The sequence below is a fragment of the Psammomys obesus genome, unplaced genomic scaffold (genome assembly GCF_907164565.1).
Source record: "Psammomys obesus unplaced genomic scaffold, mPsaObe1.curated_primary_1811, whole genome shotgun sequence".
Taxonomy (NCBI): domain Eukaryota; kingdom Metazoa; phylum Chordata; class Mammalia; order Rodentia; family Muridae; genus Psammomys; species Psammomys obesus.
The window spans coordinates 14,249,503-14,274,314 of record NW_026596064.1 but is presented as its reverse complement, the minus strand read 5'-3'; the positions used below and the strand labels follow the sequence as shown (position 1 = coordinate 14,274,314).

Here is a 24,812-nt window from a genome sequence, read left to right as displayed (position 1 = left end):
TTGTAACCCTCTTTATCTGGCAGGGATGTATGTTTTTTATTGACTTATTTTATTACTTTTTTTTTTTTTTTTTTTACAGCTATGGCTAAAACCTTGCTTAAAGCCTCCAGGTAGGAAGTGCCTCCAGTGTTTTGTACTCTTGGAAGTACAGTGTATTTTAACTTGTTTTTTGATTTCCCAAAGCACTTGAGGCTTTTCTCAGGAAAAGGGATCCAACCTCTCAGCTCACTCTAAGACCAAGTCCCTTTCTTTTTAATACCTAATATTGGTTTGTGTCATCTTAGTGGCTTGCACACAGATAGGTAATAAGTCGATAAATCCCAAAGATCTCACTTTGGCCTAGCAAAGCAGGTGGCTTGAAGGAAGAGACAGCTTTTACACAGTTTGTGGTTGCTTACTTCTCTTTAAAAGGTTGGGACTAGGGGAATGGCCATGTTGTATATTTAAAACTGCAAATCGATAATAAATTCATCCTTTTTGGGGAGGCAGAAGCAGGCAGATCTCTGTGAGTTTGAGACTAGCCTGGTCTACAAAGCGAGTCCAGGACAAGCAAGGCTACAAAGAGAAACCCTGTTATTAAGAAGGGATTTGGGGAGCAAGAGAGATGGCTTAGAGGTTAAGAGCACTTCCAGAGGGCCTAGGTTCAATTCCAAGCACCTACGTTCTTAACACCAGTTTCAGGGGCTCCGATGCCATTTTCTGTCCTCGTTGGCACCAGGCACTCACACGGTACACAAACATACATTCAGTCAACACACCTACCCACATAAAATAAAATTAAAATTAAAAAAGAAGAGATTTAGATAAAGTTAGAGGTCAATCTTTCTGATTCGCAGATAACTGTTCAATTAACACAGAACAAGGGCAGAATATGATGACAGGAGCACCAACAAGACTTAAATTGGCATCCATAAGTCAAGTCACAACTGTATTAGTCACAACAGTTAAAAGATGGATGAAAGCCAAGAGTACATCCGTGGATGAATGCACCAACAACTACATGCATATGTAAAATAGTACCTGTAAAATAGTACCAAGCCTTAAGAAAACCCTTCCACATGTTAAAGGTTCCACACCTTAAAGATTATTTTCAGTTAAACACGCCATTCATAAGGGACAAAGACTGTGTGGTTCCGCAAACATGTAGCATGTGAGTAGTCAAACTCAGTGATAAGTAAAGATAGAATACTGCTATGATGTGGGCAGGAAAAACAAAACAAAACAAAACAAAACAAAACAAAAAAAACCCTGTTTAACTGGTTTGAGCTTCAGTTTGGGAAGGTGAAAATTCTGCAGATGGAAGGCAGTTATGAGAATGCACTTAAGGTAACTGAATTGTACACTCAAAAATGATCAAAATGGTAAATGTCATAGATATTTTGCCACAATAAAAATAAGTTAAATACCTCATTATGTCAAAATCAACCGAAAAAGACATGTAATGTCTCCCATAATTCAACAAAATGACTTCAGTACAGACTGAAGAATGCCCTGGCTTATGAACCCCAGAGATGGGAGTCAACAGGGTGTGAGGGATTACAAGACACAGTCAGAATTCAGCTGCTGGAGTCCTGTCCCTATGGCTGCAGTCTAAATAGATCAGACCCCAGCTAGGGAGCAATCTATCAAAAGAATGCTTGAGCTAGCTAGCCCGGAAAAGGGAGCAGAGGGCATGTACTTTAAAGTATGTCAAAAAGGACACTGTTAATATGAGACTAACGGATAAAAGCAGAAGGAATGAGATGCTGGTCTGAAATCATAAAACTGACATAACAAACCAGCTAGCCAAAAACACCTGCTACCTCTTGAAGCTGCAGGATTCTGGGCCTTGGACTTAAATCCAAACCAAGGCCAAGAACAAGAGAGAATCCTACAGAGAATGGGTGAGCTGAATGAGAGCTGGCAAGGGTGTCCTGTGCAGTGCCTTAGAAAAAAGATGGTGCAACCTTGGTTTGGAAAGTCACTAGATGGAAGAGGCTTCAGGTAGACCCAAACGTAACAGGACAAAACAAAAACAATGAAATGATTACTAATGGGTTTCTCCTATACTCATAGATTAGTGATCATCTGAGGGGCTTCCTCTGGCAGCAGATGAAAGCAGATGCAAAGACCCAAAGCTAGAAATTGTGCAGAGAGAGTCTAAATTGGAGGTCTCTATTGGGGCCCTTCCCTTGGAGCACAGAGGAACCCGAACAGGGGGAGGAAAGACTGTAGGAGTGAGAGGGGGTGGAGAAGAACACAGCACACGGAATCAACTAAGCAGGGCTCATCTGGGCTCACAGAGACTGAAGTGGCAAGCACGGGGTCTGAATGGGTTCTACACCAGGTCCTCTGTATATATGTTGTGACTGTTAGCTTGGTGATTTTGTGGGATATTCCTAACACTGGGAGGGCGTCAGGTATGTGTCTGATTCTTCTGCCTGCTCTTGGGACTCTTTTCCTTCTCTTAGGTTGCTTTGTCCGGTTTCAGTGTGAGGGCTTTTGCCTTGTCTTACTGTATCTTCTTCTGTCATGTTTGGTCTCTTGGAGGCCTGCTCCTTTCAGAAGAAAAATGGAGAGGGAGTAGATCTGGGTGAGAGGACAAGTTGGGGGGAGATGGGAGGAGTGGAGGAAAGGGAAACTGTGGTCGGGATGTATATGAGGAAAGAACCTATTAAAAAGAGAGAGAGAGATATTAAGAGGTTTAATGCTGAGTATGGTAGTATAGACTTATAATCCCAGCACTCAGAAGGCCGAGGCAGGAGTATCATGAATTTGAGGTCAGTTTGTTACATAACAAGTTTTTTTTTAGAAAAAAAAAAAAAAAAAAAAAAAAAAAAAAAAAAAAAAAAAAAAAAAGAAAAGGGTTGCATGCAAATACTAACAGAAGTATCATGATCCATGATTGTGAAAAAACTTACAACAGCTGAAATATCCATTAGCTGGTAATAGATGATATATTCACACAACAAAATATGGTTCAGCAACATTAAGGAAAGAACTTAGTATGTACTATAACACAGATGAGTTCAAACAAACAAACAAACAAACAAACAAACAAACAAACAAACAAACGTCTTCACACTGTGTAAAAGAAGCCAAGTGTAAATGCCCACTGTCTAGAGATGGCATTTCCAGAGAGAGAAGGGTTAGTGGTGGCTATGGCTGGGAGCACCCACCAGTGAACTGGAAAAGGGCATAAAGCACCACGTTATAGTGATGAAAATGTTCCAAAACTTATTAAGCTATGCTGGTTGCACAACTTGCTAAATTTACTAAAAAGTAGTAGATCTCTAAAACGGTTGAGTTTTTAAAAATTGCAATTTTAAAAATTAATAAAGTTGTTTTCAAAAACAAGATTTTCTGTAAATAAATAGTATTGACTTTCAAGTGTGAAAAGGGTCACATGAGCAAAAGGGGAAAAGGGTGATAATTGGGATTCATTGAGGCTGAGAAGGGACAGATGGCAGGGTTAGCGTAGGCATCCTGATGACTTTTTTCTTAAACACAGGATCCTAGGCTGGCCTCAGACTCTCTATGTGGCTGAACATGACCTTGAATTTCGGAGGCTGACTGCATCTCCTGGGTACTGGATTATAGGCATGCGCCACCATATTGGTTTACACAGTGCTGGGGGTTGAATTGATGGCTCTGCATGTGCTAGGCAAACGATATGTTAACTGAGCACTTCCCTGTCCCCCAAGTGTCTTGCAGGCAGCTGTGTTTCAGAGCTGTACTCTCATGATGAGGGCCCACAGAAGGGTAGCAGGGGCCCTTACTGTCCCAGATCTGAGGCCAGGGAGGAGGGAGTATGTAGGTAGCTTACGTGGTTCAGCGGAGGGAATTAATACAGAAATCCAAGCTGGAAAAACAAACAGGCACAAGAGAGACCTTTATACACAAACAGCATTGCATGTCTGACTTTAAAAGGCACGGGGACTATCCCTGAACAGAAGTCACTTTTGTTACATTCAAAGAAAACAGATGGTGCACAGAAGAAAGCCGCTACTGTAGAAACACTGTTCTTCTTGGCACTTTGAAACCTGCCATTTATCACTCCATTTATTTCAAAGAACTCCGGCTAGCCTTCTTTCCTCTTCTTAATTCCCCCTTTCCTGGGAAGAGAGAAGACGGGAGGGGAGGAAGTGATGTGATAAGGTCACAGGAAAATATGGGATGGGAGTAGAGGCCGTTCTTGGAAACACCACAAACAGTGTCTAAGTCTTAGTGGGCCCAGGCAGGCTGCCCACCCTAGACAATGGCGGTCAGTTCTCTCACGGCTCCAGAGGCTGCAGCAGGGATGGGGTGGCGGCATGCTGGGCTGTGGTGAGAGCTTTTTCTGACTTGCAGGAAGCTGCCTTCCTGACGCTGCCTCACATGAGGGCGGAGAAAGGAGCTTTTTGGTACCCTGTAAGGATACTAATTTTTTATGACCTCAGCTAAATGCAACTATCCCCCCAAAGGCTCCTGTCCAAATACCATCAACACCTTAGATGTGGGATCATGTCTTTCAACATGGGTGCCGGGGCCATGCATTTGGCATGTGTGCAGTGGTAAGGGCATTATGTGATCCAGAGCAACGTTCTAAGCCAAGGATTTTTTCCATAAAAGGTCCTCTCTAGTAAATAATTTATGCTATGCGTGACATGAAAACTTTAAAAAATTTTAGTTGCTTTTTATACCCCTTAAAAATGCAAGGGTATGATGGCTCATATATCTTTAATCCCAGCACCCAGAAGGCAGAAGTAGGTGGACCTCTGTGAGTTCAAGGCTAGCCCTGTTTACATAGCAAGTTCTAGGCCACAAAAGGCAATTAGTGAGAATGTTTCAAAAACAACAACCAAAAAAAAAAAAAAAACCCATAAAACCAAAAACAGTCCAGGTGTGGTGTTGCACACGTTTAATCCCAGCACTCAGGAGACAGAGGCAGGCAGATCTCTGAGAGTTTGAGGCCAGCCTGGTCTACAAAGTGAGTTCTAGACAGCTAGGGCTGTTACAAAAAGAAACCCTGTTTCAACAAAACAAAACACCCCCCAAAACAACCAACCAAACAAAAAAGACCAAAACCAACAACAACAAAAGTATATTACCACACACGGTATCTTTCTCGAGCACTTCTTTTAAAGGCTGGGTCTAAAGAACAGGAGAGCAGTCAGTGTGATTTTTCCTTCATGGCATGACTATAGTTTGAGAAATGTATCACGAGGTCATTCTAGCGTGCAAACGGCACAATACGCTTATGCAAATCTGAGTGGTAAACCTGGGGCGCACACAGAGTTTATGTCTGCACGTGCTGCACTGTCATAAGGTGGTGTTTACGTCAGAATCGCCACACACCACAGTCACTAGGCAACAGGAAGCTGAGCTCCATTTTGTGACCACTGCTGTGCTGACTGCAACTGTGGTCTGTGATACAGACTATGCCTATAGCCAAGGCACTGTGGGAAAGGAAGAATTCATGCAAGACTATGCACAGGCCAGCTGTTTAACCTCACAGCATCTGAGGATCGCCTCTTTTCTTTGGGAAAATAAATGCCTATTCAACTTCTTTGCTTATTCTTTTTGGGAGCAATTTCTTTTCAATAGCTTTACAGGCAACAATATGGTTATTATCTGTGTGAGCTCTTACACACCAAGTGCTTCTGTGCATAAACTGTCTCATGAATTCCTGCCTGACAGACAACCCAAACCTGAACCTTGAACATTTCTCATTTGTTTTCTCCGTTCTGGGCCACACAGGTAGAAAAATAAGTGGCCAGTGTGGTTGGGAAACTAGGTACCTGGAGTAAAGAAGTGAACTAACTGAGCAAATAAATCAATATATTAAGAAAAAGAGGCTTCTTCTGGCTGGAAAGATAGCTCGGTGGCTAAGTATGCTGCTTTTGCAGACAATGGGTGTTCAGTTCCCAGCACCCCCAAGGTGCTCTAGTTCCAGGGAATTCAGCTACCGATGTAGCTATGGAAGTACTTTTAGATGCAAGTATGTGCATACATACAGGAACGTAGGCTTTAGTTTTCTATACTTAATGAGCCTATAAACAATCCACAGCATCTCTGGAGCTGTAAGCTCTCCAACTGCTCAAACTGCAATTCTTTTTAAAATACAGTTTTAAGTTTTAAAAGAGTTCATACGTTTTGATCATATTATTTCTCCTCACAGGTAATCCTTTTACCTACTTGGGTAGGTAAGCTGGTTTCATGTTCTTCCCCTCTCAAAAAGAGAAAGAAAGCAAAAGAGCCCCCCACCCCCACCCCAGCACACATAAACCACCGTCTGCTTTGTATCGGTTAACGGGGCCTGCCCTAGAGTGTGGCTGACACACCCAGTGTCACTTTGTTGGCGAAGCTGATTACCCCTGTCCCAGCGGTTATCAACTGCAGATACCTTTTTGGTTAGGGATGGGCTATGTGCCTCATTCTCTTCCATGGTGGGATTTTCAGACAGTGATTAATACAGTTCTCCACTAGAAGGCGGCAAGACTCCTCAGTAAGTGGCTGATTCTCAGGCTGGGGCAGTATAATACGAATCTGGGAACTTTTTCACTGCATAAGATAAGGCATTACTGAATGAGGGAGAGAAGATGAAAGAACCGGGGAAAGGCCTCTAATGCCAAAATGGCTGACATCAAAATAAACAAGAGATCACAATTCGATGATTTTAGTGAAAACGTTTTAGTAAAAATTGATATGTATAAATAAATAGGAAAAAGAGAAGCTACTCCTCATGGGAAGAACAGCAGTGAAAGAAACATCAGACAGGCATTGCCAGGGGCAGTAGGCACGGACAGGAGTCATTCCCACAGACGGTGATCAATAAAAAAGATAGAAAAGCGAAAAGAAGGCTGAGAAACCTGGCAGACACCATGAGGAGCTGGAGTTCGGGCCAATGCTACCAGAGCAGGCAGGCTGCCAGGCTACCTCCCAAGGAGCACATGGGGCCATTTCTGTGGGGTTTCTGCCAAGAATGCATGGCTTGAATTGTTCTGAGAAAACTGTAGATGGATCTGGGTTGGAGGCCACCAGAAAATATGCTCCTTAAAACTGTCACGGATGTGAGCACGGGTGTGTGCATCTGAAAGATGGAGGGGCTTTCCAGATTAAGGCCTGACAAGGTGACGGGAACACCCGCCACCTCACCGCCTTCCCCTCCGTGCTCTTGTGCTTAACACAGTCCCTGAGGCAGACGGCACACGGGAGCACACATCTGGAAGGACATGTATAGCTATACTGTTTGTACATGGATGTATAGGCATCGCCGTTTAAAAGAAAACATTGCTTGGGCAGCTGGTGAAGTGTACGAGAGCCTATGGAGTGGGTGGGGTGCTGTACCACGCTGCCTTCCTTGTCTGGAGGGCTACATCCCGGTGCCAGGTACCTGAATCTTCCGCCCAAGTGTTTAGGGGCAACAGGATGACAGGCACGGCTTACTCTCGAGGTTCAGAAGATAGACAGTGGTGCACACATGAACATATATGAATTGGGCAGCACTGGAATGGATATAGTAAAACGCCTGTGAAAGACCTGAGCTACAGGAGCGCACTGTGGTGGCAACCTTTCTCTAAGTTTGAAACCATTTCAAAATACGATTTTCTTTTTTATTTGGTGGAAATTTTTAGCCGCTACCATGAAAATTATTTTAATAAGCAAGCATAAAGAACGTGGATTTCTATGTGAAAAGTTAATTACAAACATCAGCACTGTGTCACTGAGCACATCCCAGCATGAACAACCTTTTAAAAATCATCTAAGGGGCTAGGCATGGTGCTGTACGCCCTTTACTCTTGGCACTCGGAGGCAAAGGCAAGTGCATCTCTGTGAGTTTGAAGATGGCCTGGTCTTACATAGTGAGCTCCAGGGCTACACAGTGGGACTGTCTCCAAAAACAAACAAATTAACAAACAAAATAAACAAGAAGTAGAAAGCATCTAGCTGCAAGCTGTGAGGGTGGCTTAGGGGGTGGCTTTTCACACAAGCAAGAGGACAAGAAGGCAAAGATGGGATGCTTTAGCAAGCTGGCTGGGGAGGCTAGCCCTATCAGGGGGCTCTGGGTTTGATCCAGAGATACTCCCTCAGAAGCTAAGGTGGACAGAGGCTGAGGAAGATACATGCACGACCATCCGCAGACACATGCATACTCACATACACACACCACACACATAAGAAAAATGGAAAACAATTCTTATAGTTGGGTGTGGTGGTTCATACCTGTAATCTCAGAACTTGTGGGGTAGAAGCAGGAAGACTGCTACAAGTTTGAGGCCAGCCTGGTCTACAGTAAGCTCAAGGCCAGTCAGAGCCACATGGCGACACCTTGTCTTAAAAACTGAAAGAAAGGTCCAGTGAAATGGCTCAGCAAGTAAAGGTGCTTGCTACCAAGTCTGAAAACCTAAGTATGGCCTCTGGAACCTTACACAGTGGAAAGAACTGGAGTCCCCAAGCTGTCCGCAAAGCTTTGCTTGCACCTGCATACTACTAGATAAGTGAATAAAGACAAAAACCAAAAAACACTGAAATAAGAAGCAAGCACCCTGGGAATCCATTTAGAAGTAAATATAACTGCTACCAGGCTTCTATACACAGTTTAGGGACGAGGCCTCAGGATGCGCTGGAAGAGGCTGAACCAGTCTTAGGAGAGATGAGAACATGTATAAAGAAAGTTACCAGTGAGGGTCTTTGAGAGAGACTAACAGGCTGGAGGCTGGCCCTGAGCTGGGCTGCCACTGTTATTGTCTTAGAGCATACAAACACCAAGGGCAGGCCTCAGATTTGCTTTAAAGAAGGGCCAGCCTAGTTAGAAGCCAAAATCAAATTCTTAATAAAGGCTTTAGATTAGGATAATAATCATGATTATGATAATGATAGTTCCCATTAGCAGGGATAATTATTCCTTAAGCAGGATAAAAGTAATTATGTAGAAAATTTCACCAGCTAATGTGAAACTATTTTAATAAATATAAAGAGCATATGACTTTCTATGTGAAAAGTCAATTATATCTCTGTTAGAGACACATGGAAGTCATCACTGCACTGTCTTGAAAGAATCGGGCTACGTAATGGCTAGTATATAGTTAACATCCCTGAATCCCTCTAAGTGCCAGGGCTGTTCTGAGTACTGCTTATGTTCATTCGCAGCATCCTCTATGAAGAGCAAGAAACCGGTGTGGGGACACAGCAAGGCTCCTTGGGAAGTAGAACAGACAGCCACTCAGTTGGGACAACTGAGGCAGGACAAGTGGTCTGAGCACCTCACTCTTTCCCTCTGCTTCATTCATGATCCATGCCAGTGTCTGAGGTCTGTCTGACATGGCCTGACCTGGGCCAGACTGGGAAGCCCTTAGGAGGACAGCAACTGTATTTCTCTTTTTTCCAGTATCCCAGCACTTAGCCAGAGGACACTGAGGCCTCTGTACTGGTACTTAACCAGTTACATGAGCTGAGGCCCTGGGACAGGAAAATGTGATAAGGACAATCTGGGTCCTTCTTTAACTTGAACAAAAAAGTAACTCATTTAGTTGTTTATTTAAAGGAATTTTATTCTTGGTAAAATATAAAAATACTGACACAGCAATTAAAAAAAAGACATTTGGATTAATTCTTTATCTTTTAACATGACAATTTCATATATGAAAGTACTCTTATGGTTACATGCATGAAAGATACACGACAAACCGAAAATATCTTTTTTTGTTTTGTTTGTTTGTTTGAGACAGGGTCTCTCTACACAGTCCTGGCTATCTTGGAACTGTGTAGGTTAGGCTGGTCTGGAACTCAGAGATCTGGTTGCCTCTGCCTCTGAAGTGCTGGGATCAAAGGCGTGCGCCAGCATGTCCGGATAAAATACTATTATTTTTAATGGAAAACATGAACCAAGTAATGAAAAAAACAACAACAGTATTTATCCCATTAAGAGGTGATTGCTATTATCTACACACAATTTCTTTTAACTTACAGTGACAAAGGAAGCTGGTCAAAAACTGACCATCGTAACATGACAACTAAGGATCGTCCCCCTCTTGGCAGCAGACAAAGTCTCACTGTACAACCCAGTGGCTCTCAAATTCAGAATCCTCCGGTCTCAGCCTCCGGAATGTTGCCTGGGGTTACAACTATGGACCAGCACACCCAGCCCAGGACAACATTTGTTAGTTTAAATAATGTATTTAATGTTATGTGCATTAGTGTGAACGAGTCAGAGCCCTTGGAACTGAGGTCACAGACACAGACAGCTGTGAGCTGCCATGTGGATGCTGGGAACCAAACCCAGGTCCCTTGGAGGAGCGAGACAGTGCCCTTAATCACTGAGCCATCTCTCCAGCCCTCATTTGTTCGTTTATCTGTGTGGGTGCTTTGTCTGCATGCATGTCTGTGCACCATGTGTGTACAGCTCCTATAGTGGGCAGGAGAGGGCTTCAGACTCAAGTTACAGAAAGGTGTGAGCTTCCACCTGGGTGCTAGGCACTGAACTTGAGTCCTCTAGAAAAGCCACCAGTACGCTTAGTTACCTAGCCATCTCTGCAGCTCAGGACTACTTTAGAAACAAAAGAAACAAAACAAAAAGAAAATATTTTATTTCTTTTGTGTATGTACATGCAGAAGTCAGAGGAAAACTTCCAAGTGTCAGTTCTCTCTTGATACCACGTGGGGCTTGCGGACTGAACACAGGCTAGGCTTGGTGGTGGGTGACCTTTACTGGCTAAGCCGTATCACCAGCCCGCCCAGCAGATTACTTTTGAAGTGGATAAGAACCTTGGTCTATCAAATCACTCTTGGGTACAAAATCAACTTTTCTGAACATGCACTAAGAACACGTATAGACATGCAGTCAACAAGCGACGCGCAACCAGTTCTTCATTGAGGCATAGCCAGGCGTGCAGGTCTGAATGTCCTAGTGTTCCGTTTGTCTAGCTTTATGGCTTTCTGTGTAATCAGTTCATTTTGTAGAATACATGAAAGACAGTCATGGGTATTTAAGAGGGCTAGCCTAGTCACTATGTCAGACTCCGACTGCAACTCTGGAAGGAAACAGACCTTCAGACTTCTTAGATGCACTTTTCTGAGCAAGCTGCTCATTCTCTCTGAGCCTTGGTTTCCTCATGGAGATTGGAGGCAGCCTTTGTATGGATTAGGGCTTTCACTGGCTGCTGGCCTTTGCCAACATTCTCCCTTACTCCTAGTTGAGTCTCTCACTTCCAAAGAGTACTAGTAACTGAAAAGCTTTCCTACAGCTTTCACCTTTAGTACAACCTATGCACAGGATTACATCAGAATGGGGTCTTATGTACCCCCACAGCCAATCCAATGTAAGCAACCCACAAACTAACTGTAAGTACAGCAGCAGCAGCTCAGAGAACAATGGTCCCAGCAGCAGGTTGCTGTGACCTAAAGGAAGAGCTGGAGAACACGCGCATCACAGCCTGCTAGCTGTACTCCCAAGGGGCAAGGGACTTTCCCACTGTCGGACATGTGACAGCCAGATACTAGACGATATCAAATTGGCAATATATGTCGTGAGCACCACTGTGTTTGCTCTGTGCAGTGTATTAAGTGCCGAAGTTTCAAAAGACAGAAGACAAAATGAAAGCTCTTGGAGCAGAGATGAAAATGGCACCCAGTGGCCTCTGTCCATGGATGTTCTGTTTGGACTTGTACAGCGCTTTAAAAATACCTAAACTAGCTTTTTGTTTGTTTTGTTTTAATTGGGAGATTTCATATTTAAAAAAAAAAATAATCTGGATTTTTGCCTTTTATAAGAAACTCTGACTGGATCTGGCCGGCAGTGACTGGCTGCTTTTATGAGGTGGCCTGCACTCACCTGTCCATCCCTGTGTCACCAGCTGAGAGCCTCGACTCCAGATGGTGAGGTAACGTGATGGAGCATATAAAAAAGGTCTGAGCTCTCCAGCACTGTGAACTGCACTGAAGCCTCATTGGTTTCTACATGAGAGGCTGCCGGGATACCTTCCTTTGAAGTCATGGGCTCAAGAGAAGACCGTTACACCTTTCCCAGTGAGACAACCCCAAGCGCAGAAGGAGGGCAGAGACATAACTTTCAAAGTCAGGCTATTTTGGCAGAGAAAGAGCGAAGGGCATACAAGGGAGAAGCAGACACAATCTGTCCCATTTAAAACAAACATGTACGGCAGCAATCTGAAGAGAGCAGACGTTAAAGCTTGCCCAGGCAGCAAGCCTACATACAAGTGATTAGTTTCCCCCAGTTAGGCAAGGCCGGCCCTGCACATGCGCACACACGCATGTCCACATAGCATCAGGTCTTACAAAGTCCAGAAGGTGCACCAGGGTTTTACGCCAGACTTGAGAGGGTCCTCTCTGGAAAATGCAGACAACTTAGAACATGCCTTACTTCTTTTAGGATACATTGCCGCTTATAAAGACAGTTTGAACATGGGTATTCTTATTTTAGGTCAAGTAAAAAATGGTGACTGAGCTCTCTTTCCCAAACACATAGGGGTATACACCATATATCTTTTCCATTTTTTTCTGTCTTAATACATTTATTGTGTGCTTCAATTCTATTACTGTTTAGACAGCATAAAACTGTATTATTTTAGAACTAAAAAGCACATTATTTTGTTTAACCCAAGGGCCAGCGCAGGTGAAACCATTATTTTTTTCTACTGTATTTTTTGATATAAGTTTTTAATTTTTTTATATTAATTACAGTTTATTTACTTTGTGTCCCAGATGTAGCCCCCTCCCTTACCCCCTTCCAATCTCACCCTCCCTCTCTCATCTCCTCCTTGCCCCTCTCTAAGTCCACTGATAGGGGAGGTCCTCCTCCCCTTCCCTCTGACCCTAGCTTATCAGGTCTCACTATCTTTTCTGGAAGCATAAAAATAGGAGCAACTTCTCCTGGTTCCCCTGTGGGCCGCGGGACTAACGACCAACGGTCACCTGACGGTGCAAGCTGTGCTGGATGGCTCTCAGGAGGTAGAAAGCAGCCGGGTTCTCACCATTTTCCCTCCACGCTTCAAGATAAACGTGTCTCGATGACAGCTGCAGTGTGTAAGGGGCTGTTCTGCCAAAGAAGCAGGGAGTACCAGAGAGTTCTTCCCACATATCACAAGTTTCCAAAAGAAGAGTAGTCAATGCTTTAACAGTGCTATTCAGTGTACTGCACAGAACGCTGCTGTTTAAAAGCACTTTATAGGTGAAACCTTTTAACTTCTCTGGGCTCCGCTGACACATTTTAGCAATGCTCACGATGTGTGCCAATCACCTAACTTTTACAGTGGGAAACAAAGCTCTCTAAATTCATGCAGATAATAATGCTGCCTGCCCTCCACTGGCATCATCTTACTCAAATCAGAGAGAAAAGGCATGTACCATGTTTCTCAGCAAGGGTGGATCTGGGACCCGGTGTCACAAGGAACAACCTCTCTGGTGGGTGAGGCCTTTGTGGCCTTGTGACTGGCCAGCAGATCTACCAACTGCTACCTCTGCACCAGATGGGGAGAGGACCGTGAATGCCACCCCCAGTATCAGGGTCTGTCTACAGTTAACAGTCCTTTATTTGCAGAACAACAGACCATCCACAACATACAGCAAGCACTCCTGTGTTTTCTGACTTTTTTAAAAGTATCGTAGTCATTTACAAAGCAAGAGAAAAACCACATGTAGTTAGCTGAAACAAAGGGAACGGAGCTTAATGCCGTCTGTACAATGTGTCTAAACCAGCATCTTAAGCCACCTCACATGACAACATGAGTGCTGGAGCTTACTTGCTAACAGTCTCCACTGACGTCACAACTGTGCACACAGTTCTGTGACACAAGCCTTGTCCCTCATGTTATTGCTCAGGTTGCTGCCAGCGGTAAGTTTCATTTGTTTACTTGGGAGACTATTACTTTAAGTTCAAGTTAACACTTTTCTTTTTTTACTCTTGATGTCTTTTCCTTGATGTCAAAAGCCAAAGAACTTTGCTAGTCTAAGGACTTCAAGGGACCAGATTTTTCCCTGAATGCTGCTGCCCACTACTGACAGATAGCTACAAATCGTACACTGACACTACCCAATAGTGTATATGCTTGAGGAGAACGCGTTCCAACAATAAGCTACTTTGTCATAACTATCAAAAATAGGAAAAAAGCAGGACATTCCACTGAGGCATCCATAACATGTATTTTACATGGGAAAGCCATTAGTATTTTAAGAGACTAAAATGCAGACCACACAAAACCCCATAGAATCTGGGACCTGAAGCAAAGAGAAAGAAGCAGGCCGCTCTCCAGCCTGGAGGGACTATGCTGCCAGGGTGGGCCAAGGCAGGTCTTGCTTCTCAGAGACCTCAGCAAAGTGGGCAGGACACTCCCTGGCAGCCCCAGCCCTTCCTCAGAATGAAGACAGCTGGGTAAGCCTCCAGAGAAATGATGCGCGTAGTTGTCTCTCCTCATGCTGCATCTGATACCCAGGGTTGCTGTGTGTCAGATTTTAGTCCAGGGATGAGCAAGCAAAAGATACGCCACAAGAAGCTTCGTGAGCCAGGTGTTTGTAGGGGAAGTCACCAGACAGAGGGCAGAGTCGAAAACGACTAAGGTTAAAAAAAAACTTCATCATTTTCCTGCACCTGCTGACCTTGACCTTACTCAACTATAAACCGACGGAGGAGGGCCACCTTCTGTATGAGTGATGGTAACAGTTTACAAAAACAGCTGTAGGTTTTAAACAAACAGCTGACTGAAATATCATCAGAAGACATCCTATTTTAAGTGACATACATGCTCCCGTGGAGTTTGACAAGAGTTGAGAGGGATTAAGACCACAGGAGAAAGGCAGCACGAAATGGCAGAAGTGAACCTAGGCTAAGCCTAATGGATCTGAGTATTTTCAGTATTTTGAAGAAGAATACTGGAAATTGGCAAGCAGAAAACTGAGAAAAAAAGACATTCTGATTTTGCCACCCAAAAGATGCAACAGCAAAAGGACAAGTGAGCAACCAGATGAGAAGTACAATCTCCAAGTGCCCACAATTATCAGATGTGGAAAATGATATTCGGGTGTGCTACCTTTACCCAAGAGCTGTCTAAAGTTTGACAGTGCCTGATTAACAATCAAATAATGAAGTTTTTCTGCCTTTAGGAGTGGGCTAATTTTAAAAGTGAAGGTGATGTGCATCCTCCTACAGGAGTATTTAAAATAGAACACGAGGAAATAGATGGAAGGAGAGAATGTCAGATGCCTAGCTCTCAAGGGGACTAGGGGATACAGTAGAATGAGATGGATGGAGTGCCACTGTGGGAAGGGCACAGGCCAGACACAGCATTCAGGAGGACAGGACACAGTCTAGTCACAACATCTTATCTCCTCCTTGAAAGATAAGGATACAAGGCTGCCTGCTCTGCCTCACCTCACTCTGCTTGTTGGTGCCATATGCTGGGAAGGCCGTAACATGGCCAAGGCACGTGTGTAGCATAGGAGAGAGGCTACGAGGACAGGAAGGGCAGCAAGGGCACTCTGTGAACCTGGCTGGAGGACTAGCAAAGGAGAACAAAAAGGAGGAGGGGCTGAGAGGGAGAATTACCTACAGGAGGAGCCCTTCTTCCCACACCCAATCTCTCGCTACTTCTGCCTTGTTTCACACACTCTGACTTCGCAGCATTGTAAAGCCTCACAAAGTTGAAGTTCTTTGTCCTAAACTGCAAGCATTGAGACAAACCCTCTCCTCTTCATGTACATTCCACATATGGAGCCTCCATCTTCTAGAATACAGTGTGAAGCAGCTGTATTTCCCACACCTCTCCAACCAAACAAATATGAGGACGTTTTGTTTTCTCTGGATGCCCTGATTTCAAATCCTCTGCCTTCAGTGGACTACTTCTCTGGCTTCCTTTAAACTGCTCATCAGCAAAGGACACTGGACAGAGAAGATGGCAGAACCTAAACAGGAATTATACTTAGTGCTTTAAAGGAATTCTAAGGATTCCCATAATTCTTTAAGAATGAAATAGGAATCCCTAGAGCCCACCATTTTAGGACTGTCTCTACATGATGTCCCCAGATGGCTCTGTTGTAGCCTCTGCCATCCTGTAACCTGCCAGTACTGGGACTGGAAGGAAATTCCTAGGGAGGGCCCCAGAACACCCTGGAAGCTAGGGAACAACACTGCTGTCACCCAGAGATGTGCCACTGGCTTTTTCTGAAAAGGTTTATGTTCATTTTGTGGCTTGGCTCATCTGGATATACATGAACCATGTGCATGCACTCCCTGTGGAGGCCAGAATGTCACATGTATGTTTGCATGAGGGTGTTGGATCCCCTGGAACAGGAGTTAAGAGACAGTTGTGGGCTGCCATGTAGGTGCTGGGAACTGAACCCAGGACCTCTGGAAGAGCAGCCAGTGTTCTTAACTGCTATCTCTTGAGCACAGTAGCCAGGACTCTTAACTGCTGAGCCATCTCTCCAGCCCACCAATGTTGGTATAACTTTCTTGTGGAATGTACACAATTTACCCTTGTTCATTCAGATGCTGATATCTCTATCTCTATCCCACTACCTGGTTTCAATCAGACATTGCATTGTGCTGTTTATTCTAAGCATCACCTGTCTCAAGTTTGTGTAAACATGCCACTAGTTGTTCTCTGTATTGTCAATAAAACAACCAAGCCAGTGCTGAGCAATGGAGATTGGGTGGGACATCCTGGTCTGGAGGGGAGGAGAAAGAAGCAATTGGGAGGAGTCAGAGAGGTCAGCAGGACAGGACTTGGAACCCCCCAGGAGAGATGAACCAGACCTAAGATATGACTAAAAGCAAGTATAATGTGGGAAATCTGAATGGGAGGAAACTATGCGGGCTTGGTGGTTTAGTATGGAGTAACTATCGCCCAGCATTGTGCTCTAGGTTAATTAAATAAATCCTAGTCTCTGTGTGGTGATTTGGGGATATAGCTGGTTTAGGAATGACCACTGTTTAACTAAAAGATAAATCAATATATAAATATTAATAATCAACAACACACCAGTGACCTTTTATTGTTGTTGAGACAGGGTCTTAAGTATCCCAGGCTAGCTTCTAAATCCCTATATAACTGATGACCATTTTGAACTTCTGATCCTTCTGCATGCATATGCTGCTATACCCAGTTCAGGAACTGGGCTTATTACATGCCGCATAAGCTACATCCCCAGCCCCTGACTTCCATCCTATGGAGTCGAATGCTTGGAATTTGTAGAGGGATGCGAAACTACAGAACCCTGACTTCCTAGGTGTTTCTTTCAGTGGTACACAAGTTAACTGACATACCAGGAATGTAGGATGTCTGCTGAGAAAAGGTACAGGAACCCAGTGGAGCCAGCCCAAGAGATAAAACACATGAGCTACAAATGGGAAGACCCCCCCCCCAAAAAAAAACAGGCCACTCAAAGGTGTCGGAGCTCCCACACACCCCAGATGTTTGCCCTGCCAACTTTCAGTACTCTCTGATGCCAAGCCTCCTCTGGATGCCCCAATTCCTCCTTTGATCTGCCACCATGTATCCGAAGTTTGTAGCTTTCTCTTTGAAGTTCATGTTTTAAAAAAAGGATGTATGTGGGGCGAGAGAGATGGCTCAGTGATTAAGAATGCTTGCTGCTGTGGCAGAGGACAAAGGCTCAGTACCCAGCACCCACATGGTGGCTCCCAAACACCCATAACTATGGTTCCAGGGGATCCAACCCCTTTTTCTGACCTCCATGGGGCATTAGGTATATATGTAGTGTATACACATATACACATGCAGACAAAACACTCCATACAGATAAAACAGTGAAATGAATCTTTTTAAAAAATTAAGAAAAACAAACAAACAAACAAAAAACCAAACATGTGTATGTGTGTCTGTGTATTGGTGTGTGCAGATGAGAGCAGGTCAGGAACACACCCAAAAAAGACCCAATTCTGTGTCTCTACAAATCAAAATATATATTCTAACAAAACGTCTACTCTATTTTTGTATACACTTATATTTGAGAAATACTCTTAAAACTCACTAGAAATGTTGTGATCTAAAAAATAGTTTGTCTAGTATGTTTCAAACACAGCATTTAAAAATATCTATCTTTATATTTAAAGTGTGTACCCAAGCTTTAAAAAGAAGAGACAGTGCATGCCTGTAATCCCAGCACTCAGGAAGAGGCAAAGGCAGGCAGAGGCCAGCCTGGTCTACAAAGCCAAGTCCAGGACAGTGAAGGTTACATAGGAAAACCTTGTCTCAACAAACAAAAAACACACAGAGAGAGAAAGAGACTGCCAATGGTACTCCAGCCACTGCCCAGCCTGCTGACCCCTTACAGTGTATTTGATCAATTTCTCTTTTAAAAAAATAAATAAATATGTGAAAAAATAAACTAAGAATGTATTAGGGCTCTTGGATTTGGAAATGAGAACTGAGATGAAAGGTGAGACTATAGAACACAGGTATCTTAAAGGCATTTCTCAAAGCTCAGAATTCATAAGATTATCTGAGAACCGTTCATTCTGTGGCCTTCCTCCCAGATATCCTTTATCAAGTATGGAGTAGGACCTGAAATTTGCATTTTATAATAAACATTCTTGGTAATTACAGTCCAAATGGTACATGAATCCTCACTGTAAAAAGTCTTAGTACTGTAAAGCAGGTTAAGCCAATGAATTGGAGAAGGTTCATCCATGAGCTCTGAGGGCAGTAACAGAACTTGAGAAGTCGGACTGGGGATTTAGCTCGGTGAGTAGAGTATTTGCCCACCATGCCTGAAGGCTTGGGCTCACTCCCCAGCACTGTATAAAAGCAGGCACGGTGGCATACACCTGGGATCATAGTTCACAAGGAAGATGGAAGGATAAGAGTTTAAGGGCGTCCTCAGCTACATGGGAATTCAAGGTCAGCTTGGGAGACAGGAGACCTTGTTTACTAGTTAACTTCACTTGCTGACTTGATACAACCTAGAATCCCCCGAGGAGAGTCTTAGTGAGGAACTGTCTAGATCAGCGGTTCTCAACCTTTGGGTCGTGGCCCCATTAGCAAACCTCTGACTCCAAAAATATTTACATTATGATTCATAAAAGTAGCAAAATCAGTTATGAAACAGCAATGAAAATATTTTATGGCTGGGGTTACCACAACATGAGAAACTGTATTAAAGGGTCGCAGCGTTAATAAGGTGAGAACCACTGGCATAGATGAAGCTGGACTGTGGGAATGCCTGAGGGGGAGTCATGATGAGAAGCAGGAAGTAAACCCTTGCCCATTGCACTTCATCTTAAAGAGGCTGGTCCTGACGCAGTTCAATGAGAAGACGCACACTCACACCCAGAGTCAGGCATCAAGTCCCGGCAGAGGCCAGATACGGAGTCAGTCATATCAGTTCAGACCTGAGACAGGAGGAAACTTTGGACAGGAAGTACGTCAGCTAGAGTTGTGGATTGCCTCCTGTAACTCCCTTCCAACCTCAAGCTGGTTGTTGTGCCCAATTTTCTTTGTTCACAGGTACAATCTCTTTAAAAGGAAACTCAGGAAGAATATTTGCTACACTAGGTGAGACACTTTTTTTTTGAGACAGGGTCTCTCTGGTTTTAAACTCACAGAAATCAGCCTGCCTCTGCCTCCCAAGTACTGGGGTTTAAAGGTCAGCACCACTAGGCCCAACATCCTTATTACTATGGTGTCACAAACGGAAGAGCGGGTCCTTATGTTGCGAGAGAAAACTCTCTGATCACCTTTAGTTCCACAATGTACATTACAGCACTGACGTGGCTGGTGTCCCACAGGTGGAGGGTGCATGTCTTATAAGGCCTCTTAAAGGAAAACACCTCAAGCTGGATGCTGGCACACTCGGGAGTTGGACGCAGGAGAATCAGAGATTCTAGGCCAACCCCTGCACAGAGTTAAGCTTGAGGTCAGCCTGGGCTGCTTAAGAGCCTGTGTTTGTTGTTGTTTTTTTGTTTTGTTTTGTCTTTAAAGAAGGGAAGCAAAAGGAGGAAGGGAGGGAGAACACACACTTCAGTATAGAAGTTAGACCTTGAAAGGTTTATGAGCTCTACCTTAGCACATCACATAAAATCATAGGAAACAAACAAACAAAACAAAACAATAAATCAAACCGAGCTGGGTGGTGGAGGCACACACCTTTGATCTCAGCACTCGGGAGGCGGAGGGAGGCAGATGTCTAAATATGAGGCCAGCCTGGTCCAGGACAGTCAGGGCTACACAGAGAAACCCTGTCTTAAAAAAAAAAAAAAAACCAAAAACAAACAACTACAAACAAAATAACAACAACAAAAACCCAACTGGAGTGAATGAGCACACAAGGTAGAGAAAGCTTAAACCCACAGAGAATGTAATTTTGAAACAAGTAGATTACTTGCTGTCCCCTTTTGGAAAGAAGGTGACAAACTGAGAAGTATAAAAACTGATACATTAGTTACAATTCCCACAGGTCCAGCCCAGAGAGCAGGTTAGGACAAACACAGCTATTTTCCAGAAGCTTCAGGAAATGGAAGGAAAGTCATATGCAATGTTGAACACAACAAACAGAATTACAGTTTCTAAGAAACGTTAAGACAGGAAAATAGCATTTGGCTAAGACATGGGACTTAAAGAACAGGTGACAGACAGCAAGCAGCCTGGCTCCTGAAAATGCAGAAGCGGGCTTTTCAACTTAGCTGTCAGGCATCCTGGGGGTGGGGGAGGGGGCGGAGGAGGAAATGTACTGGAGTCAACAAAATGATGAATGAGTAGTTCTGCCCAGAGAAAAGAAATGAGATCCCGGGTCAGCAAAAATACCGAACTCTATTTACTCAAGAAAAGAGTAAGTCAACTAATCAATCAGGTGCACCAAACGAAAGGACACGGAAACACGAGGACCCAAGAGGTGACAGTGAGGTGTGAAATTTACTACACTAGGTTCTTCTGAAAACGGCATGTTGATATTAGCAGAGACCCCATCACTTTGGCTGCAGAGAAACAATTGTGAGTGTGCATATGTAATGAGTGTGTGCAATAACACTCAAATGTGACGCCATCTGCTAAATGTCAGGTCTACACATCTGGCAGGCAGTGTGGTAACTGCAGCCGATGGCCAAGTCTAGCACCTGTAATCCACAGAGACATTTAATAGCTTTTTAGGCAATCTGTTTTAATGGTCTGTCCGGGATATCTAACAGAAGTGTTTCCTTTGAACTGCAAGTGTTTTTGGGTGCTTGCCCACCTGCCTTGGCAGCCATGTTACTAAGCAGAAGAGTGGCCATTGCAGCGGCGAGGTGCCGGCACCTGAAAGAATCAGTATCTGACTGTATTGGAGAAGTGACGGAGCAGCCCCTACTGGACAATGCTCTGGCTCCACACGCTTTCAGGCACCTCATCACTGAATCCAAGTAATTACCCATTTAGGATGCAAGTAAGAAGCTGGGCCTGGGGTGCAGGCTGGTAATTCTAACTGCTCAGGCCTTAAGCCCAGGATCATAGTTAAGTTCATGGCCTATGTGGGATGAGTGAATTCAAGGGTGGCATGAGTAACTTAGTAAGCCTCTACCCCAAACTAAAAATGTGAAAAATAGGGCTGAGGATGTGGCTGAGTGGTAGAATGTTTGTTTATCATGCACAAGGTTCTGTGTTCAATTCCTAGCATTGGTGGAAAAAAAGGAATAATAATAAAAAAATAATACAACTGAGTTACAACTAGGAAACATTTTAGGTTACTTGTAAATATTGGCAAATAAAATTAGGAGTTATTGGTTACAATGAAAAAACTATAGTGTAAACCAAAAGTATAGGAGGAAAAAATATACATTAAAAATATGTGTAAAAAGGACTCTTTGTGAACCAATACTCTGGAAGGCAGAGGCAGGCAGATCTCTGTTGAGTTTAAGGTTAACCTGGTCTACAAAGTGAGTCCAAGACAGCCAAGGAGACACAGAGATACCCTGCCTTGAAAAGCCAAAATAAAAACTAATTTAAAAAAAAGGACTCCATGTGGTATTATAAGCAACCCAACTTTTCTAACTCTGTTCAGAAGAATGAGAACAAAGTTTTATTTTCCTGTTCCAACTTTTTAAAATGTGATTACTAAAAGTAGGTATGCAATTATTTTGCATTCTTCCTGCATAGTAAGTTTAGAAATCTTCAGGGAATGAGAGAAAGTTGATTAAAAAGTAAAATCTATGGACCTGCTAGTTCCATGTGAATATAACCAAACGATAGCTTATTAATCTAAGTTGTTTAAACTTGGCTAAGGATTCATTGGCTACGTGCACTTTACATGGATGTCATGGGCCAATTTAAAAAAAAAATGGTTTAAAAAAGCCTCATTAGTTGAGACACAATATAAATCCTGACAAACACTAAGTTTTAATAGGGATTCCAGAATAAAAGACAAGAATGCACAAGATTAGCGTTAATAGATAAGCAGTCTCTGGAGCCCCAGGAATCCATGGTGATGCTAACAGGTTATAGAAACTGTAAGCGAGGATGAAGCCTTGTCAAAACTCTCCCTCCCGGTGACACGAGAAACAACTAACACTGGAACAGCACAATCAAAACAACGTGAAACCAAACCAACTCTTGGTTATGGATTCACACCTGAGGGAATGAGGGTTTTTCTCTTCCTGGTTCTGGCCATCCCTACCTGGCACTTATGGCAGGCAATGGCGTTAGCCCTGACTGGGGGGCTGGAAACAAGTTTGCTCTTCCTGGTCCCATGAAAACAGAAGTGCTCCAACAGCGAGTCACTGTTCCCCTTTCTCTCCCACACACTGGCTACGGACAGACACTAGGTACACAACTGAGGTGGGGATGCACACCCCGCCTCCACAGGGGCCAAGACTGCAGGTCCTAACTCTCACACAGATCTTTACTGAGCAACAGTGCAGACTGGGGGTAGGTTTCTCTTCTGGCCCCACATCAACCCTAACTTGGCTGTTTTGCGATGACTGGAGTTCTGTCTTCAGCCATAACAAGCATGTGCAGGAGAGCTCACTGGCGGCTGTTGGTGCTCACATTTATGTTACTTACCTCTTTGACACTATGTGTTACTGCCCATATTAGGAAAACTCTTGACATCACCTGGAAAGAAGTCAGGACAACAGAAGATGGCACAATTCCTGAAAGAAATTTAGGATGTGTAAATAAATGCACTGTACTAAGTTTTATCACATAAAATGTTTTCTACAACTTTCAAAGTTAAATGTTTATAGTCAACACCAACTCTAGCAACTAAAATTTATGCTGCTAGAGATTAAGTCTGGCAATATATTCACACTGAAAACTTTTTTCCTGCTTCAAAGCAGTAACATTGTTCATGACAATTGAGGAAACTGACTATAGGATATTTAACTTATTTAGAGAAAACAAAACAAAAAATAAAACCCACCACTCAACCATTAACCTGGGAAACACTGATGGTTCATTTTCTACCATGGCTTTCATGATGGCTAAGCAACTATGAGCAGGAAATCAGTCCTGCTGGTGTTTAACAAGCATTGAAAGTTCCTGGATATCAAACATGAATGTTTGCCAACAAGCCTAGCAAAACCAACGTTTATTATCTTTAAAAAGATTTTTCTTACCTTGTTTACTGTAAGCATAAGCCCAATTATCTGCTAGTGCACTCAGCTTATGACACCAGAACAATTTTATTTTAAATAATCATCAAATTCCAAGCTTCAAATGCTACAACCATAACCCCTACCAAGACACAAGCCACCAAAGTCATGCAGCATTCTTGTTTCCTTTAACTCTTTAAAACAAACCTCCGAATAAACCAGGATCTAGAAACACCCTTTTCTCTTTGTGACTTTAAACGAACATGGAACTGCTTTTAAAATAAAATTTGGAAGCCAGCAGCACTTCTGATTCCCTCCGACATCACTGCTGCCAATGCCTATTCTTACTTTCTAGACCCCTGAGGTTGAACATGAGGAATTCTGCACCTGACTGGAGCCTTCATCCCAGTCAGTGTCTGCTTTAAAGCCAGCCTCATCTTCAACACGGTCACTGGGCTATCCTGCACCAGCTCTATTCTTCGAGCTCCCTAAAACACAGTCTTATGAACATTTGTATAGCAGGACAAACTACAACTTGGCTAAGACCAGGCACAAACTAGATGGAGCTACAATTGTCACCACAGCCTTGGCTACAACAGGAAACCACTTCACAACTCTTTAACAGATGCTATATCATGCTAAAAATGGACTTTTTAAAAAGAAACATGGGCTTTGAAGAGGGATAGTTTGGTTCCCCAAAGCAAGTGTCATGGGAATGTCGAACACAATGTTTGGTATATAGAGGTGTCCAGTATTCTTTGCAGAATGAATGGAAGAAAATATAAATGCAGAGATGGACAGGTAAATGGAATAGATATTGAATCCAGACGACAACTTTCACCTCTGTAGTCATTTGATTTGCAATAAGAATGTAAGATAATTCAATAGGGGGAAAATGATTTTATTTTTAACAAACCAGGGCAATGGGTACTCACAGGTGAAAGCGAAGAACTTATTTATAAAACCTGACTCAGGAGCTGAGGACAGGGCAAAATGGCTAAGAATGTTTCCTACTTTTCCAGTTTGATTCTCAGCTCCCATGGTGGGAGGAATGCCCAGCAAGTTCAGCTCTAGGGAATCTGATACCCTCTTCTGGCCTCCTTGGTACCCTCACACATGTGGCATAAGCATACTGACACACATATACATATTATAAAAAACTAAGAAAACATATTAACTCAAGGCTGGGATGCAGCTCTAGGTCAGAGCACTTGCCTAGCAAGGCCTGGACTTTAGTCCTAGCTGTATACACACACAGAGAGACACATACACACAGACAGACACACACACACACACACACACACACACACACACACGGGCGGTG

General features: G+C 43.4%; 1 protein-coding gene across 1 annotated transcript in view; it reads right to left on the bottom strand.

Moving 5' to 3' along the window:
• Hacd2 (3-hydroxyacyl-CoA dehydratase 2) overlaps positions 1-24,812 on the bottom strand; it is an 86,783-nt gene that overhangs the window by 10,816 nt on the left and 51,155 nt on the right. Inside the window, exon 4 of the mRNA XM_055625061.1 lies at positions 22,959-23,047. Coding sequence (XP_055481036.1) covers positions 22,959-23,047 — 89 coding nt within the window. The remainder of the gene's footprint in view (positions 1-22,958; positions 23,048-24,812) is intronic.